We start from the raw sequence: 20707 nt of genomic DNA on the forward strand, positions 1-20707 counted from the left end.
CTGCTGCTGCCTCGTAATTTATCTGGAGAGCAGTTAAAGCCCTTGTAAAAATGTGTTCCTGATTACAGAATGAGACAGGCTCTCAAGAATTATACAGTTCCAGGAGTTGAGGAGTAACTTCTGCGGAAGGATTTATATGAACATCGTTTTGGTTTATATCAAGCAAAATCCCAAGTAATCCAGCGCGAGGGAAAACTACCACTGGAAACCTGCTGCAAACTCTACAACAGGCAGCTGCATCCTTCTTTAAACCAAATGTGAGTGGGGGCTGTGCATCCCTGCGTGCAAATCCTCTTTGGAGAGGCTGAGCGCAGAGACGGGCTGAACTCGGCACCGTGGTGGAGGTGAGCCCATCCCACCCCACGTCCCTTCTTGGGAACCACAAGAGCCTCATCCCGATTCCTCCAGAACTGCTGCATGCTCCAGGCCCTGGCTCCGAGCAGCTTCAAACAAGGCTAATCTGCGGAGCCCGCAGAGGGGGACCGAAGGAGCGGGCAGCACAGCGGGAGCCGCACACACAGACTTTTATGGCCACAAAGGCCAAGTCGCACCTGCTGACGGTTGTGAATAGACTTGCAGACAGCACCAGGTGTGCCATTTCAACAGATTTCACAACTGGGCGTGCCTTTCATCTATCTATAGAGCTACGGCCAGGGGATGAAGCCTGCTCGGCAATTGTCCTAATTTAGCAAAAATCCCATTCGGCCGGTGGGCCGCCCTGCGCGGTCCGCGCGCGTTTGAGGAGCAATTATATCGGTTGCCCTTGGGCTGGCCCCAGCCCTGCAGGGAGTTGGGGCACGCTGCCTTTGTCCGCGGCGGGGAGGGATGGAAATGAGGCAGCGGGCAAAAAGGCGAGCGGCCGCCAGCGGGGAGCAGCCCTGCAGCCGCGGCACCTGGCCCAGGATTCATCACTGGGAATCGTGCTGGTAGGTGCTACACAAATATGGCAAGGAAGAACAAAAAATACACGATATCCGCGTGCTCACAAAGCACTGGCCGTGTCGTTCCTGCCATCTCGTAGTAAATCTGATGATGACTTCGTAGCCACTATTGTATGATTTCTAACAAAGCTCGTTGTATCATTTTGGTATCGATCGATTATCTCCATCTCCCAAAGCCACATCGGGAAGATCAGAGACACTCAGGTTTGTCATTTAAGTGTGGTCTGATCGGTTGTGCTCAATAAAAGAAAGACGCTGATCTCACGGGGAAGGCGGGATGAGATCAGATCAGGTCTTTGTAAGCAGGAGTCAGTATTCATTACCAGCAAATGGGACTCTGTTTTATTCCAAACGCGGGCTCTCCGTGGCCATATGTGTGGTGGCACGTCCGAAGGATGGGTCTGAAATGCAGACATGATTTCAAGATTCCATTAGAAGCACTTTTCTCCTGCCTGGGCTTGGCCGATGTATATCAGATTTGCTCTAATTATGATCTCTGAAATGAGCCCTGATGAAAAAAAGTGGGATCTGAATTGCTCTCGTCGTATTTTTGTATATATGAATCATCCACCATTTGGAAAAAAGTCCAAACCCTTTCTCCTGCATTTTCAAACCGTCCTGATTACTCATAAAGATCACCACCAAAATTAACAGGGAAGAAGGAAAAGGATGAACGTACTTTAAACTCTGTCCAATGGACCGTGTCCAGGGGAGGGCTGGACTAAGCAGCCTCCTGCTCGCAGCAGCAGCAGTGTGGGTGAGATCTGGGAAGTCTGGCAGTGCCCTCAGTCCTCTCCCAACACTGACACTCCTGGGCAGGCAAGGCACTATTAATAAGTCATATTTTATTCAGTTTTGAAGGCCACAGCAGCTATAGGACACATACTGAGCACTGTAATGATGCACAACAATGCAGACCGTGCCCTAAAACATCTTCCAATGTAAATATATCAGACAGACCAAATTGATTTACTTTTCATGACTATTCAGCCCTCGACTGTCCACAGGCACAACTCAGTGCAACTGTGCTGAACTCTCATGAGAGGTGTCCAACTCCACAGGCTGCCACAGCTCTCTCCAGTCGCTTTTCAGTGAGCTTTCCTCCCATCAGCACAAGAGGCGAGCACCAGTTTTAAAGGCTTTTTATTTATATTAATTTATTAAGCACCTCTTTAGATCTGCAGCTATTTCAAATCACTTCCCTGCTGCACTTATTCCAGCTGCTATGTGAAAGTTTGCACATTCCCTCTACTCGTCTTCTAAAAATACTTCATACCTCCGCAGCCCTACAAGTACAGATAATGCAGACATCTTAATTAACACTAACTCAGTGAATAACATAAACAACTCTGTAATTAAATGTCCTGACTTGATTCTCTCTCATTCATGCTATTAACAGTTTCACGTGACAAACAGTCCACATCTAAATCATGCTGGCAGAATAATATACATTTCAATTAGACCACTTTATTAAATCAAATTGTGCTGCTCAGTATGTCTGTGCAAGCTGCATGGCCTTCAGTGTAAACTGCACAAATGATGATAAAGTCTCTCATTAAAGCACTTCTGACTGTGGGGTTTCAAAGGAGCGTTACTGGAGGGGAAAGTCCCACTCTTCACATTTTGGTGATATGGAATCTGAGACGACAGAGAAATCACTTGTGTTAGCCACCTTGGAGTCAAATGAGAAGAATTTGGCCTCTCAGGTCCTGCTCTGGAGGACAAAGTTTGATCTAATTAAGCAAGTACTATCCATAAAACTAACAAAGAAGCATGTGTTCCCGTAGAAACCCCCCATCACTCACCCCACCACTGCTGCTCAGCGTTGTGCTGAGAGCAAACAGAAGTACGCAGCCTTACAGCTGGTCTATTGTCAGAACGATGTGTTAGCAAAAGGATTTACAGACATGTTTGCTTATGGAATAAAAGTCTGCATGTTCAGAAACGCAAGCATTTTCTCTGGTACAGGAGCTACACAGAGAAAGCTGTCCCCTGAAAGCTGTGCAGAACTCAACAACATAGTTAGGATATCTGTCACTACGAAGCTGTGCTGCCTTCCCCAAAATATTAGGACAAACAGCTCTGAGAGCTCCAGTGAATACACAGCTGCCAGAATGTACAGCCAACAGCAACAGGCTGGCATAGCAGCTGCACTGTGGCCCTGAGCATCTCTTCAAAACAGTGGTAGAGCAATGCCATGAAAAAGGAGAACCAGGCACCTCTCCTTAGGCTTTGACTGAGAATTAACACCTGACTCCTGGAGACAAATACTGGCCCCAGTGCAGCTCACCAGATTTTTGCTAATGATGGATTACTTCAGATTTTACTTCGGATTTTAATTCCAAATTTACAGTGAGAATGATTTGAAAACTGTAGCAAGGTGAGTTGATGAAGGCAGGCAGACTTGCAGTTTTCTGTGCCCACAGACCCAGCAGGAGATGTTCTCTTGAAATCAGGGTGCTTTTATATTATTTTTTTGGTAGCTTGGGTGCTATGTTATTTTGGAACCACATGAAGCTGAAGATGACACCCATCGTCTTGGGAAAAGCCTCATCATAAGCAAACTTCATGGAGTCTTCTAAAGGTATCTCTACAACTTCAATCAGCTCTCCTTCCTCAGGTTGACCACCTCCTTCACTCGTTCTCATCTGGTCTGTTACTTCTGCATAAAACAACGTCTGCCTGGAACCTGTCACACCTACTCCAGACCTGGAAAAAAGCAGAGGAAGCTTTAGACAAAAAACGATATCTAGAAACCTGAATCCTTCCCTTGGGTCCCGACTCTCCGTCAGTGTCATTTAGAGCTTTCAAAAGCAATTTGTTAACATGGAAATGGAATACAACTTTCATGTCAAAACGTCATCGGTTTTGAATACAGTTGCATGTTAAATCGTTCCGTCTTCAAATATATTCTGCGACTTCGGGGAAACGTGAATGTGAGGGAAGATAAGAAACATTTTCTTAATTGGTGAACAGTTGTTCTACATACACAGAAATCAACAGAAGTTCTTTCAATTAATCTTGGTGAGAACAGGACTGCGCCATGACTCACACAGATCTACAAACAACAGAGTGAAGCTCCTCAGTGTATCTGCATGCTATTATTGCTACATTTGCTTACTTGTTTTTACACAAATATTTAGATTTTTTACTCTTAAGAAGATTAGGTCCATTCACAGCTGGAATCCTCTGTCGTGGACTGGAGAAGTACAATAGAAAGGCAGCTTGAAAGTCTTTCTCTATCCTTCCTGAACTTTAGCCTTGACCCAAATGGACCACTGTAAGCTCACATGTATCTGAAGTAATTGTCTTCCCACTAAATTTGTTACAGTGGATTTAGTTGAGGATATTTTAGATTATATCATCTTTCTTCAGCCAGACCACTTGCTGTGCATTATACTTCTTATTTGTTAATCCTCTATTTCCTTGAGACTATTTCATTTAGATGTTTTTAAATAAGGGATTAGTACATAATCCACTCATTTAGTCCTTCCAAGAAAATATTCACATTGTAATTGCAATTTTGTCATTTCATATGATTACAGGCGACTTTTCAGATTGAAGCTGGATCCAGAGTTCACTGAAGCTATGAATCAGGACTTAGGGAAAGCTGAAAAATTAGCCTCTGTTTTGTTATATACACAGAGGATGCCAAGATTTGTAGCAGTGTTACAATCTTAGAGTGCATATCCATACCTGCTCAGTCACTGGTCCAGCCAGTCTGCAATAACCCGACATAAAGGACACCCTATAGCAGGAATCCATTAGCTATCTCAGCTTTCTAAGAACAGTGGCAATTATCTTGTTTGGACAATTAACGCTGATTATTGAAACTGGTTTCTTACATCAGTATACACCTTCTTTTCTAAACACAGGAGTGAAAAACTGTATTATTTTCCTAAGACCACTACAGAAGCACTCCTGACTTTGGGTAAGGCATTTCACCCCCGCGGAATCATTCCTCCATCCCTACGAAGTGATAGAGATACTTAAGCATCTTTCACACTTCCAAGGACTCAGAATGAAGGCTGCTATGTGATTTCAGTCACTGCAATGATGAAACACTTCATTCTCTGTTCTTCCTTTTCTTTTTTTTCCTCTTTTCCTTCTTTTCTGCAGGAGGAAGCAGAAAGGATTTTTCCGAATCACCTAGAGCCAGGTCTGCTGCTCTCTCTGTACAGTGACACTTGTTCTGCAGTTGTTTCTGTAGGAGTATAATAAACACGTGAAGACTGCTTAAGATCCCCTCACCATTTAGCTGGGTGACTTTGGTGACTAAGCACACTGTGTTATTTATGGACACATTCACTGACTTATTGCCTAACTCTGTGCCCATTTCAGTGTCTTCATTAAGACACAGGAATATATACAAGATATTGTAATTCATAAAAGCAGGTAATAGATATTTTCTCATCTTTTTAATTTAATGTTTCTTTCTCCAAATGCTCTCACTCTGTCACTCGATCGTTCTCGCATGGAGCTATTGCAATGCCCTTTACTAAATTAAACATTCTCCAGTATTGCCCACCGCTTTCACATTTCCAGACTCACAGGTATTCCTGTATTCTGCTTGTCCTTAGAAAACTGTAAAAATATCAGTGCTAATTGCAATCCATTTTTTAGTACCTTCGGTTTTTTATACAAATGAAAATTCTGCAGGTCAGTTGCTTCGAAGCCAACGCGAGCCTCCACCTGGATAAAGTAACAAAGTGCTTTAACATGTACCTTGGAAAATGTGTATGCATTTCACTGATCTGTGGGCACAGGGAGGAAAAGAGGGGAGAGGCAGAAGGCAAGTGACTGCTAAAAAGGCTGCAATTTTGCTTTCAGGTGTGCTTTCAGGTTTATCTGTTACTAGAAATTTCTTATCCTTTCCCACAGTTATTTTCTGAGCACTTTGTTCAAGGAACTTTGGCGTGCCTTTATTTGTGGTCATATTCCCTTTTCTGCTGCCTTCTTTCTCTATCCTCAGTCTGCAACATACGTTTTTCCTTTCTGTACTATTTCACCCTACAAATAAAATGCTTTTGGTCTAAAATGAGTTACCTATTAACAGATTACAACAACATTCATTAGCTTTGCATCTGTGAAAATCACAGGGGTCAGCACACCCGAACTGCCAGTGATGGGAAAACCACCCCCCTGACAAAGGTGTCTCCCCTTCTAACACAAGAGAGATGCAGTTTTGGGGGAGGGCAAGCAGGGTCTAAACTCACAGCATTGGCCCTTCAAGCTTCAGCCTCACTCTGTAGGTTTAGCCCCAAGCTGCTCAGACCAGGCATAGCATGGCTCATACTGACCCAGACCTATTACGCCTGGCTTGACCTAGCTCACTGTTCCAGATGGATTTTGATGCGTCTGCATGGTGCCTGATTCTCATTTACCAATGTGGACAAATGCAAATGATCTATACAAACTGCAGCTATGGTTCCCTGGTCCCTTTCTCAGAAGGATATTCTGAGTTTATAGTTACTTCAAGTAGCAGCTACATGGCTGACAAAGTCTCTGGCAAATCATTAAGGCTTAAGCTCACAAACTCTACCTTCAAGAGAGAGACTTTTAAAAGACTCTTAGCACTAAACCTTAAGCATTGCTTCAGAGATGATTAGAAACCCCCAATGCCTTTGTCAACAGCAGGTCTAAGAATGTAAGCATGTCAAACTAAGGATACCAAAGCGGTATGGTTCTCATCATAACAATAACTTCAGCTTCAGTTGACTACATCAAAACAAGACTGCACACTGCTGTCCCACATTTCACTTCAACTAAATTGCCCAAACATTGTGTTCAAACCACGCTATTCCTTCAGACCTGTGAACAACACTTGGCAGCATCAGAGCAGCAAAGACGCAGCTGCAGCATTACTGCAAAGTGCTTCTCCTACCCTCCTGCACAGGGGTGGCACATGGCTGCAGTACAGAGACTGTCACTCCAAGCTGTTTCTGAAGCATGGCAACAGCAGCTCCCACCAAGCCTTTCTTTAGCTCTTCCCTTCTATCAAATGTATCAGGAAATACACAGCACATGAAAGCAAGCTCACAAAGCAGAACTTCTCACTCACTGAGTTCATAAGGTAACGTATTTTGATTGCAGTTGGCTGGTAGAATCTTTAAAAAAAAAAAGTTAAGTAGTTCCTAAAAGCTACAAATGAGATTGAATCCACCTCGTGTGAGTGCCTGTGCTCAGCGATGGGGAGTTCTGCTTCAAACAGGTACACACATGCACATGTCAACATTTGTGAGCAGGTCAAAATTGAAAGCACACACTTAACATTAGCTCTCTCCTTTTCTCATGTCCAGGTGCTCCTCTACTCAAATCCATTTTTACGTTCAATATTTCAATTTAAAGGAACAGACAAGCACCTGTGAGAATACAGACGGCATTTGATACCGTACTCCTCTGTTGAAATGTGAGGAACAAGTAATTGAGATTAACTTATTAACTAACTTACTATCAACTAATTAACTTTCTAGTTAAACTCGGATTTCTGATAGATGGTAATTAATAGCTAACTCTCCCATCTTTCAGATTTTAATAATATATGAAGAAGCATCACTGATCTGTTCATATTAGCACAGAAATTTGGGTATACAGTGAATACATAACTCACGTTTACAAATAAATGACAGAAATCTCAGCTATCCATGCTGAAATCAAGAACTACTCAGGCACACAAGATGTACACTGATGAACAGCGACATGCAGCTCCTATTGTCACTTCTTAAGACCTTTGCACAATTCTGACTTTATAAGCAGCAGGTGCAGGAGAAAAGCAGAGAAGTAATTAACATAAAATTATATTACATTATGCCATCACCCAACAGGTGTACTGGCAGGTGATCTTTCTAATTATAATGCACTCCGACATTTTCGAGGCCGTTACTCTTTCTGCACAATGACCTGTGAATGCAGACCACTTTTACCTCACTGCACACCGGCTAATAGCCACGGCACAGCAATTGGAACATCCAATATTAATTCTGTGAATACTCTCCTTTGTTGTATACTTCTGGAAAAGTTTCAAATGTAGAAAGATTAAAGCAAGTGCCATTATTAATATAGGTAAGCCCTTAAACTAATCCATCCGAGCGTTTTAGAGGGCTGAGAACCTGCAGGACCTATTGTACCCAATTTATATTCCCTCCAACCTCTGAGAGAAACTAAAGATGGAATAAAGGGGAAAGAAGATGAATGAGAAGCTCTAAATAGCTTTTCTCCTGGTGGGGTGACATATTACTGAAGTTTATAAATATTTTCCACGACAACCAAACATTTCAAGAACTTGCAGAAAATATTACAAGATGCAATATTTATGACAACATGTTTAGTAACAACAAAGCATTTCTTTGCCCCAGTCTTGTAACGAAACAAGTCTCAAGGAAGATAGTATCTCAAGCTATGAAACTAACTAAAAGCTTAATTCCAAATGGGATTCAAACTGAAAGCTGCTGGGATTCAATGACAGAAAGAATAATAATAATCTAGTATATGAGAAAGGTTCGTTCCCCCTTTGAAATCTTGCATTCAGGAAAACAAAGTGGGAAGAAATCCCACAGATTAACAGTTTCACTGACAACGGTTTTCAAGAAGCGCCAATTTTCAATCCCACTGCTGCTGTATGATCTTCATTTTGCTGTTGGTCTAAATGGTTCCAATGGGGGTAACCATTGCATCCAGGCCATTTTTGACTGAGGCCATACACACAGCTGCCTAGAACTCAGCACACTACTACGTGTCAAAACATTCAGAATGGAAAATGGAGACTGCAAGAGTGGATTAGCTGCTGATGGAACAGAAAACAAACTTGCTGTAATGGTGAAATGAGCCTACTTCTATTCCATTTCAACCCCTACTCTGAGTTCTCACCACATACTGTCCATGTCCCTCCCCTTCTCAATCCACAGAACTGTGTTCATCTCTCTAGCAAAAACTGCTTCTCCCTTTACATTTGTTGCATCTTCTGCTCTCCATATTGTTCTGTCAGATGTGCCTTTATTCAAGTCAGGCAATTTCATTCTCATTACCATGATACCAGGTGACATGAAGCAGACAAGACAACTCCTTCCTTTCAGACCAAAGGATGGATCACATAAGTCCTTGCTTGTGTGAAAGCCCTCTCACTGTGCATGGAATTCTGAGCTTTCATCTACAAACATATAGCAGGCTTAGTAATTCTGAATTATATTTCTATAAATGTTTTTAATGCTTGCATCAAGGAAAGAGCCAACAGCTAACAAATTTGTGAAGAATGTGTCACATACAAACTATTTCAGCTGTAACAGGATAATAGGACTGGTGAACAGGAACAGCAGCAAAACCAACGTAACTTCAATTTATTAAAACTTCACTAATGTGACCAGTTTAGTAAGAAATCTGGAAATCACAATGCAGTAGGAAACTGAAGAAACTGAATTTGGTGCAAAACCAGTATGAACATGGCACTCACGAAGTGAACACCACTGTCAAATTAAAGGTACACCAAACAGGATTCTGCTGGTACTCCGTTTAACACAGTTCACTATTTTGTTTTAAGACTTTCACATTCAAGTACTGTGCTCCACTTCAGGCTCCACTTAAGAAAGATGCAGAACGGATGGAAAGAAGGCAGAGGACAGCAGAAAGAATGATCAGACATTGAGAAAGCATTGTCTGAAGAGAAAGGTAAAATCAATGAAGACAGCTTTGCATAGACAAAAATAAAATCAAGAGGAGACATGTTCAAGCAAACACACAGTAGGTACAGATGTATGTCATGTCTGCTGGGAAGAGGGTAATAAATCACAGCCTGGAAATGAAGAACAGGAAAATGAGACCAGATATCAGGAAAACCTTGCTTATAGTAAGGACACTTCAGACTGAATGCTTGGAAAGGCTGTGAAATGATGTCATTTTAGAGAAAGCACAGATGCATGCTTGTTAGAAATGACATAAATCCAGCTGAGCCTCTTCTTTGGAACAGGAGATCCTCCCAAATTCCTTCTGATTCCATTTGTCAAGGCTTCTCTCTGAACTGCTGCAATGGATCAATTAATAATATAGAGCATCTATTACACGGATCGTTGGGATGACAAATAATAAAAGAATTGTATGACACAACCATTAATGGCATGCATGCACATTCATGTAACACTTATGTTAATCTCTTTATGTTGATGGTTGCAGCACAAAACAACATAAACCATTTGGAAAAATCTGTTGCACTTAGAAAAAGCCCTGAAATTCTAGTACATAACATAGCTATTATAAAAAAAAATGTCCTTAGCAGAGCCTAGAGGGACCAATTATTTCTTGTCTTTGCATCAAATGCTCAAGGATCAAAGAGACACACCAGCCTGGCTAAAGGAAAAGTAACAGGACGCTGCCAACAGCAAGATCGTAACATTTAGAATCAAATTTTAATACACAACACAGTAAGTTGAACAAAGAAACTGTAAAAATATCATCTTTGATGCTTCGGCCTTTTATATGAATCTGAAAAAGTCAGTACTATACAGGATCTTTTGACTCCAGCATGGATCTCCATGGGCAGAAAGCTGTGTCCACATACACAAAGCAAGGCTGGGGAATTAACACAGTTAGCAAGCATGCTTTGCTTAGTCTCAACACAGAAAACTCCCATTGCATATTCTCTTTGCAAGTCAGACTGCAATTAAAAACAAACAGAAAAACCTCACAACAACATGTAAATGAAAAAGACATTTAACAACCAAAAATATACACCATTTTAGTGGGATGAGAATTGTTACTGAGACAAACGTTCTACACTGACAACTACAGAAATTATACTCTACTCTTTCTAGTTTGTGGGTGTGCATACAAGTGTACATATCAGTATGGTACAGCCCACCAGTGTAACCCAGCGTAGGAAATGCAGTAGGACAGTTTTTTCTCATCAATCTGGAAGGCACTGTTTCTTCCAGCAGAACATCCCTTGGTTTAGTGTCAAGGAGCTGTAGGAGGCAGCTCCTGTGATTCAACCCCTCCCCTCAACAGAAGCACTGCTTCTTAATCCAGCAGGAAATAACATTTGCCAGGATTGACAGCTGTGGATTTGTATTCAATTCCCAAATTAAAAACCAACGACAAGGCCTGGTTCAATGGAGATGTCAAGCAAAATGAAGAAAAGAAAAAACTCGCAGCATTCTCTGTAAAATACCAACATACATACATGTTGGATACCAAATGCTGGGAAGGAGATACAATGGGATTAGAGCAGAGTTTCCCCTGAGTTTTTCTTTTCTTTTTCTTGAAACAACTCACATTTTCTATTTTTCTTCTTAAATATTATTTTCTTCTTACACATTAGAATCTATTTCAATGTCATTTAAAACGCTGCAACAAATGACATGTAAAAACCTTCACCATTAAATCATCAAAATCTTCACAGATGACATTAATTATCATTCCATTCAAAGATGCATTAATTATGCCCTAAATATAATGGCAAAAGTTCTCATGCTTCCACAAAGTCACAAGAATAGAAAATCAGAGCCCACTGTGTGCAGCTTGTATCAGAATAGTAAGAAGCAGAAGTGGAAAAAGACTGACCCAGTAAAGCAGTGTAGCAAACTGCTCTTAGAAGCTCATTAACAGTTCCAACACATTGCTTACATACGGGAACAGGGAGCATTAATTCACATTTAAGCTACTTCAGAAATCGGTGACACAAGAAAACATGGTGCTTTACTTGCTGCTCTTTACCTGTAGGAAGTGATCTTCTTCAGGCTTGTAACAGGAACACGATAGCCACATTCTTCTAAGATCTCCTCACAGGCAATTTCTTCTAAAGAAAGCTGTGGCTTGTCTACGATGCCAGCACAGAGTTCATAAGTCACTCCTACCACTGCAGGTAAGGGATCCTCCAGGCGAGAGAAACTCTCCTTGTCCTGCTTCTGGAAGAGCTGAGGATGTTGCCTTTCTACTTCACACATGTAAACAGCTTAAAACAAACAAACAAATACATAAGGAAAAGAGAGTTCTTTGAGTTTATTCGTATTCAAAAGACAAAACATGCAGACTACTCAAATTTGGGGCAGAAAGTTATCATGAGAGCATGTGAAAGCAGCAAGTATTCGGTGTGCTAGCTATTAAAATAATGACACAGAGAAAATACAACTTTAGAGAGCAAAGGATCTCCTCCAACTTCTGTAAATTTATTCTTTGAGCTCTATTTGTGCCTTTATCATTTGGGATGAGGCCATGCACATTAAAAAGGAAATCTAGCTCATCCAAGAAGTCTACACCCCAGAAGCTCCTAACAGCTTCCCTTCGTTAAGCAATGTGGCTATCAGGATTTAATTTAAAGCCGCAGTTATTTTGCAGGAAAGTTGGGTTGCACATAATGGACCATGTGCACAATGATGAGTCTTTCAGCCTGTCAACTCAGCTGTTATTTAGAAAGGGTATGAAAAGCATGTATGTTTGTTTGGAAAAAAAAATCCCCTTTTGAACATATAGTTCCTTGCACAGATTCCTGTGCAGAGTTTGAAAAAGACTTCTTGAATTAATCTACAAACAGCTGCCACTGTAATGCACTCCTAAAGAAAGGGCCAGATTTTAGTCCTCATTTAAGCAAAACCTCTCACCGATGTCAACTGAAATTCTGCCCAAGTGAAAAGTGCAGGAATGGATGTAAACACAAAAAATCATTGTTGACAAATCCAGATCCTTATCACTTAGGTACCACAGCAACAACTTTTCAAGCACTTTCTAAACCCCAGAAATTGGTGCCTGAAATTCCACCAGGCTTCTTGTGACAACTCAGAAGGGTTGTACAAGAGATCAGCACTTTGTGGGTGTTGTTCAGATCAGTCTGGACAGAAACATGAGGTGCAGAAGTGTGCCCAAAATTCACCTTTGTCCAGAACTCAAGATACCCAAAGCAGTCTGTAGTAGGTACATTTAGGGCCTTGAGATACAAACATTTAAGGAAAAGCAGCCTTCATTTTTTGAGTTGATAGACACAAGTAGAGCTGTTTTCTTAAAACGCAGTAAGGAGGAGGAAACAAAATCCTTGAAGGGTGCTTACTGTCGTTAATACACAAACTTTTAAAAGCTATGAATTACCACAAAATAGACAACTACTTTCAGGATCTCTCTGAGATGAACCCAGTACTTTTAAGCTAGTGTTGCTTTGTCAGTATGGACGTATCCTTATCAGTACACACAAAATGGAGCAAAGCATACATTCCAATAAAGGGCTTAGGCACCAAACCAGGATATAGGTGAGAGTGTGGGAATGGAAATACGAAACTGTGATTACAGTAACTCTCTGTTGTAAGGCTGCTGAATCCCTGAAACCCCTTCTGTCATTCCAGCAGGCACCTGCCATCCTCCTTCTCCCCCAGCACAACTGGGCTCCATGTAGATCAAAGTTATATTCCTAGAAGGACCCAATCCAGCAGTCCTCTTCAGAGAAAAACTCTGGGATATGCCAACATGCTAGCACACTAGCAGCTTTTCTCTGTCAATAAGGAAGAAAACAAGCTGTACTAATCACTTCTTTAAAAAGTCCAAAAATCAATTTTCAATCAAGCATGGACTCACTACCACTAGGCTTGGAAAGGTTTGGACTGAATTTCTCTCTCATACAGAAGCAAAGCCTAGAAGATCAAGATGCCCTAGTACCAGGAACCAGAGTCCCTCAGGCTTCTCTTGAAGGTGGAGAACTGACTGCACAAGTGATGCACCCAACGTCCTAAGGTAACAGATCAAACATCAGCCTGTGGTCTACTGGCTTAGGTGCACTCTTTGGATAGAAGCCTGAGACATTCCTCTTCCTCACTGCAGGCTGTTTGCTTACTGCAGAGACATGAAGAGTTCAGAGGGCAGAAACTAGAATACAGAGTTCCTCTTCCAGCAGTCGCTCACTCACTGCTGCGGTGTCCTATTGCTTCCTCTTCTTCTGATGGCTTACATTACTTTGGTCAGAAACAGCCATTTCATTACCATCATGAAGCTTCCTCCATCCTTGACCTCTCTCAGGCCAGTCAGATAAGCTGCTTAACCTTCAAAATCACAGAATTGCAGGGGTTGAAAGGGACCTATGTGAATCATCAAGTCCAACCCCCTGCTAAAAGCAGGTTCCCTACAATAGGTTGCAAAATGATCTGTTTGCAGCCACATCAGACCTCTGCTAATGCTGCATAAGGAAATGTGGTGGGGATGTATGCACAAAGATGGACAACTGCCTTCAGAAACAGCACGGACTTAAATGGGAAAACCTGATCAGCACACCACACCCCAAGGCAAGGCAAGCACATATGTCATCCACCACACATGCAGGGGACGAGCCTGCTGCCTGAGCTGCAGCTGTTTGCTTGCAAGAAGAAAGCTGTATTATCATCTTCCGTGGGATCCTGAGAGAGGCAATGAGAAGCCTTCGCTTTAATTTCTGCTCGGAGAAACAGGCTTCAACGCAGACAGTAACCAGCTGATGGAAATAAAATTACAGTGCTGTGAGTAACAGGGGGACATGGTTGCATTGACTGAGCTGCTACAAGGTGTTGAACTGATCACTGGCCCCCAAGGCCAGGTTTGACATCCCCATGGAGATGATACAACGGACATTACTAAGCATATATCTATGCCAGCTTCTGCTTAAGATTGCCTCAAAGAGAGCAACAGCTACGTGAGTGATTTTACGCAGCTGGCAAATAAAAGGCACTGAACTACTAATAAACAGATAAACAAATTCCTTATAATAATCAATATAGTGCTTCCTGAGGAATAAACACTATTATTACAACAGTGTGGCACAAAACTGAGCCTGTCAATCACTGCTGGTAAGTAAGGACAGCATGACACCACCCCAGAAAGTTTCCAATGAAGTCTATCACAAACAATCTTGAAATGGTTTCTTAGCAACAGTCAGTGAAATATCTTGTGAATTTTTTAATTTAAGATTCAGACAATATGCATTTCATTTTTAACTTCCAAAAACTAAATATTGCTTTGCATAAAAATAACTGATTCAAAAGCCAGAAAATACAATATATTAACTTGTATTCCTAATAATGTCCCATTACATGAAACTGTCATTGTATGGATGAAGCTGATTTTCTCATATTTTCAGTTTCCAAGTGTATTACACATAAAAAAACACAAGCTACTTAAAAGAAAAAATAAGGACCATTGCAATTCTAAACAAAAGCTGGCAGCTAGGTAGGTCAAGAATCAGCTTCAAATAAGAGTAACTCATTGCACGAGCTGTTTGAAACGTCCCCAGAAGAGGACAAAGGCATTCCCAAAAGCAGGGTGTGAGGCTACCCTCATCATTCGTTTCATCTGTAATGGAAATTTCCTTGGTTAGAAATTCCAACTTGCTGAAAAGGGTGGGCTGCTGCACAAAGAACGGAATATAGAACAAAGATTTTATCACCACAGATGCACCAACATTTAACTGCTAAATCCTTAAAAGCTTGCTTCGCTAGAGAGCAAAAGTAAATCTAAAAAAAGAGGATTACCTGGGCGGAACTGCTTCACCACTACAAAGCACTGCCGAGAAGTATTGAAGATCAGGATCGACACGCTAGGGAGAAGATAAAAAACACAAGATCAATGCTTTATGAAGGATACGTGCAGCACTATAAACTTACATCTTGTGAATTTCATTTTAGCTACATAAATACATAGAAGAATTATTAAACCACAGTACAAGATCCTTGACAAAGATCCATCAAGAGGCACAGATAATGGGTCATGTTCCCAAAGCCCAAATTAAGTCACTTTTGCCTTCCGTCGTGCAGATAAAGCAATCTGCCAATCGATTCCTTCTTCCCAACAACAAGACCCAACCTAGTAAAACATGTATTTGATAGCAACAAGTCAAAAATTCCACAAAACCAAGACCATTTTATTCCCTCCTATAAGGCTCATATTAGAATACTCTAATTTTTAAGCACCGTCCAGCCCTGAAACCAGACTTCTGTATAAGCACAGAAGATATCTGATCTGCGGCCATTTGCTCAGCTGGGCCTTAGAAAAAGACACCACCAACTCTGTCCAGACTTAAATCTGGAGTGCTTTTAACCGCTACAACATTCTATGGTTCAAAAGTCAGATTTTAACCTTTCCCCTGTCCTCCTGGCTGTTTGAAATCCCTGCCACTGGGAAACTGATTCCAAGATGCCCAGAAAGTGTGGAGAATTGATCCTCCCTGCTCTGATCTCCAGTCAAGTTACTCCTACACTTTACTAGTTAAAAAAGTTGGTAGCCCATCAAGACCTGCAGGACAAGTGCACGTTGTGCTTCTTCCCATAGCAGCACTCTCCCATTTGTTATGCCCCACTATATGCAATTGGAAATTTAATTCATTATTCTATGAAGTCTACAAAGGTTGTACTGCAATGGCAGATATGCAGCATTTAGTCAAACTTTCAACTTTCCCTGTAAAAGAGCTGTGCATTTATTTTCATTATTTGATTTTATAACCAAGTAGAGATGACAGAGTAACTGCTATTTGATGATTATTAAGAATACATGTTAAACCTTATTATAATAATATTTAAAGAGCAAACAGAAGAGGGAAGTCCAGATGCGAGCATTTATATTCACACTTGTTATTCTTAAAGATCAGTACTGCACATTGATGGTGAGATGCCATTTGTAGGCAATTTTTAAGCAATGATTTTAGCCTTTGGAGCTCTTGGAAGCAAATACTGAGCAACAAGCAAAAAGGTATTACTTCTGTTGAATACATATATATACATACAGCTGACCGTAATTCCAAGACAGAGCAGATTGCCTGAAAGAAGAGACAGCAGCAGCCCAGAGCTAAGGGGAAAGGGAGTAGTGGGGACTTCTGAAGAATGCAGTTGTCCTTTCCCTTTCTTCACTCCCATCACCCCAGGCCCAATTTTTCCTTTGGCTTTCCTTCTTCAGCACGTCTCATTAAATAAATCGTACCAACTCATTAAAAGTGGCTCAGCTATTAGACATTACTTTTTTCCTAAGAGTCAATCACTTGAGATTTTTATGGAACAGATGGGAAAATTAAAAACAATCTGTCAGAATTAAGGAACAAGATCAAATTAAGCTGGAAAGGAGTAGCAGCAAGTTATTACAATTGTCTGCTTCTCACACCATCTTGAGATGAGAGGGTACAGAGATGGCACAAATCTGTAGAACTTTCTATTTAATTACTTTCAATTTTCTGAGAGACTGACAAACAATTCTGAACATAAATTTACATTTTTTAACAAACTGCAACGTACAAGTTCTAATATTTCATGTCAGTTGAAGAGCCACAGAGGAGAAAGTTCAAAATTAAATACTTTAAGATGAGTGTCACTCTATCAGTGCCATTTGGTATTTTTTATTCCACAAGAAACAATAAAATGTGAAATATTTCCACAGGTTACCGTGTGTATAACTTAAGAGAAGCCACTTGAAGTATTCAGGACAGTTATCTGAGTATGGCAGAAAGCTAGGGCAAGACTGTTCCACTGATCTAAACAGAAGATCCCCACGACCACTGCTTTCATTGATTTCCCTAATGCAGCAGTAAATTTTCGTCATTTGGTCTGGCCTGCAAGATTAAGAAAGCACACAGACTGCTCCAAAAGTAATGCTTCCTGTTCCATTATGTCAGCCCACAACACCAGAGGTCGATGTTGGTGGTATGGCAGCAGAGGATGAACCTTCCAACCAATATTCCATCTTGTTGACATGTGACAGATGGCACCAGAAGGGCAGTCTGACAGAATGGAGGCTGACACGGAGGTGCGTATGGAGCAAAGGTGAATTGAATTCCTCTGTGCAGAAAAAATGGCACCCAATGGCACCCACTGACATTCATTAATGCTTGCTGAACATTTACAGAGACCAAACAGTGGATGTGAGCACAGTGAGGCAGTGGGTGGTGCGTTTTAGCACTGGTAACAGCAACAGTGGGCCACCTCCACTGGTACAGATATTTTTACGAGCACAGCTCTTGCTCATCACAGGCAAAAACGCGTATCTAATGGTGGTGACTGCTGAAAAAGAGTGTTTTGTAGCTGAAAATTTGCTCTACCAAACACTGTTATTGCGCTCTTTGTATCTACTGTATTTCCCATGGAAAGAAATAGGAGGCAGTACTTTTGGAGTGACTGATTCCTCTTCTACCATTAAAAGAGTTATATCCACCTAAATACTTCCTTTATGTCTCAAAATACCCCTTACAAGAATTTAGAAGATGCCACAGACCTGAACAACTCCTCCAGGTTCTTCCTTCCATGAGCCTAGCACAGCTCTGTATTTACTGAGCTTACGGTAATGATGCTTTACGGCGTTTCAGCAGAGCAGACATTGATAGAGAAAAGACATTACAGCTCCACATGCTCACAGCTGAGGAAGGCAGGTGATGCTTCTAGAAGCAATGTAAAAAACCATGGGGTCTGACAGCAGCAGTGCTGAGGCAGGGAACTGATGATAACCAACATGTTTTTAAAGCGTGCACACACATACGGAGGGACAGAAAGTTAATTCTTTTGAAACACACTCCAGCCATTAAGATCAGTAAATGAGCTTTGCCAAAGCTACAAGAGCCAGTACGTCTTGAGATCCAATACTAAAAGCATGCTTTTTTTCCTCTGATTTTGCTGAGGTTATGGGCTTTCCTTCTTGATGTTGATTTTTGGGGATAGGAAGAGAATTTCAGCTTGTAATCGTTGGCTTTGTAATTTCTATCTGGACGGTTTGTCAGTTGTTGGCCCGGGCTACTGCTAATCCACAAGCAACTGCTAACACTTACTAATTGCTTCTCATGAGACAAACTTTTAGAAGGCTTTAATAAACAAAAGATTCATTCAGCCTTTCACTATTCTTACAGTGACTTTATCGCCTACTTTACAAACGCTCATCCACAAAACAAGTAAAATGCCCAAATAAACCCCAGTTAAATAATAGCAAAGAAAAGGACAAGATTCTCTTGTGTTTCTGTGAATGAAATGAGGTTCTCAAGGCTGGAGATGAGGCTTTTTAAAAGATAATCTTGTACTAATACTACAGTACGCTAAGTAATTGATGAGGTAATAAGGGCAAAGAAATTGACCTTTCTTTAATCATCCTAAGAGGAACTCAGGACCCTCCTTGTGCAGGTGGGAACAGGGTATATGTGTATGTATGTGTCACACAAATAATTCTAATCAAAACTGAATAAAGGAAGATGAAGCACTTAAAGAAAGACTGGCATTAACATGGAAAGCCAGAGCTTTCCCAACTATTAACCAGCCACTTCCACCTCCTTTTAAAGGCTAAAAATCTCATAATTAGTTGAAAACCTGTAATAATCTTTGTGCTGCTTGGAAATGATTATGTTCCATAGAGGAGACTGCAGGAAATAATGCTATTTGATTAATGGGAAAAAGAAAGGAAAAGATAAAGGAGACAAACCCTCACAACACCGTCAGAGCCCGTGCCAATTCAATTCACATTCTCAAAAACAATCAAAACAGAACAGACAATGAAAATAAGATTCATAAAAAAAGAAATACAAGAATGGCAAGCAGGAATAAAAGTAACCAATTGATTTAATCCGTCCCTCCCCATTCATTATCAGCATATTTGGTATTTCGGATCCCCCCGATACAATCAGAAGAAAATAATGCAGTGTGCAATCACACAAGTATTTAGAAAAAATGTACTCATTGCAGCTGGACAGCATGTGAATATGAAACATACATCTAGCACTTTGTCCTTTTATGGCCTCATAAATGAGCAAATGGGAAGATTCATGAATCGTTCAAGAAAGAAAGGTAGTAAGAAAAACAATCCCTGGGATGTGATACCACTGTTTAAAGCATCAATTTATTTTTGTTCTTGAAGTTACGTGCATTAAGTTTTCTGAACACAAAGCTGACAAACTGATCTTTCCCACCACTTCCTGTGTCAATTTATGACTCTGATCAAAAATAATTTTAAGGGAGGATTCATCCTTCAGGGAGACCTTTGTCATCCCAAGTTACTTCAGAATTATTTGGGGGGACCACAAGAAAAGCATTGCATGCATCCTGTGTTACTTCTGTAATCAGATGAGCCATCAACTTCACAGCTGCACATCCCTAAAATTTACAATACATAGTATCTAAAGTGCTGTGTTCTTTCTTTTATCAGAAAATCTAGAGCACCCAGTGTCTTAAGCCAGAGGAAACAGCCCATTTTCAGAGCAGACAAGTAATAAAGCTGTACCCTTTGATTATTCTCCAGTGCAATTCCTCCAGTTTCCCAGAGCTTGAACTATAATGCAGAGAGTCTTGAGATTAAACGTGTGTGCTCGTACAATCTTTATTGGTCTATTTAAGTCTTCCTTCAAAGCATTTTACATTTTTCAAAGGCCAACACCAATCCAATTGGCTACTTAAAATGCAGCCTATTACAAAAGCAAAGCTATAAGCTCCTGACAAAAACATTCACCCTTTCATACTAATCACAGATAAAGTGGATTTGGCAAAAGATAATTGGAGATGCCTAGAAGACTTCTGTATTCAAATAAAATTTGAATGCTTTCTCCAATACAATTTAGATATTTATTACTAAGTGAAACCAGGATTAAAGTGGCAGGATGCTTGCGCTCAAGGAAATTAATGTTACATTGAAAAAAATCAAAAGGAAGGCAGGTTTCAGTAAATTGAAGTGCAGCAGGAAGTTGTTTGTGGCACCATAAAGTAAGACATGTATGTTTGATTAATCATCAGACTTGCAGAAGAATGACTTAAGAAGTGCTAACAAATCCATATACGTGCACTTCTAAAACAATCTCTGTCTAATTGTAAAGTAGCAATTAG

At 40.8% G+C, this 20707-nt stretch overlaps 1 protein-coding gene across 2 annotated transcripts in view; it reads right to left on the minus strand.

Annotated features, from left to right (window-relative positions):
* Positions 1–2067: 2067 nt before the first annotated feature.
* The window catches only part of NUDT14 (nudix hydrolase 14), a 50467-nt gene continuing 31827 nt past the window's right edge, over positions 2068–20707 (minus strand). For both annotated transcript variants that reach the window (XM_042814304.1, XM_042814303.1), the window contains exons 3-5: positions 15407–15471; positions 11643–11880; positions 2068–3650 (exon numbers count right to left, since the gene is read on the minus strand). In XM_042814304.1, the coding sequence (XP_042670238.1) occupies positions 3410–3650; positions 11643–11880; positions 15407–15471 (544 nt within the window). In that variant the 3' untranslated portion in view covers positions 2068–3409. The remainder of the gene's footprint in view (positions 3651–11642; positions 11881–15406; positions 15472–20707) is intronic.

This window comes from Centrocercus urophasianus, unplaced genomic scaffold (genome assembly GCF_019232065.1).
Source record: "Centrocercus urophasianus isolate 14NV4802_14NV808 unplaced genomic scaffold, USGS_Curo_1.0 seq_14, whole genome shotgun sequence".
Classification (NCBI taxonomy): domain Eukaryota; kingdom Metazoa; phylum Chordata; class Aves; order Galliformes; family Phasianidae; genus Centrocercus; species Centrocercus urophasianus.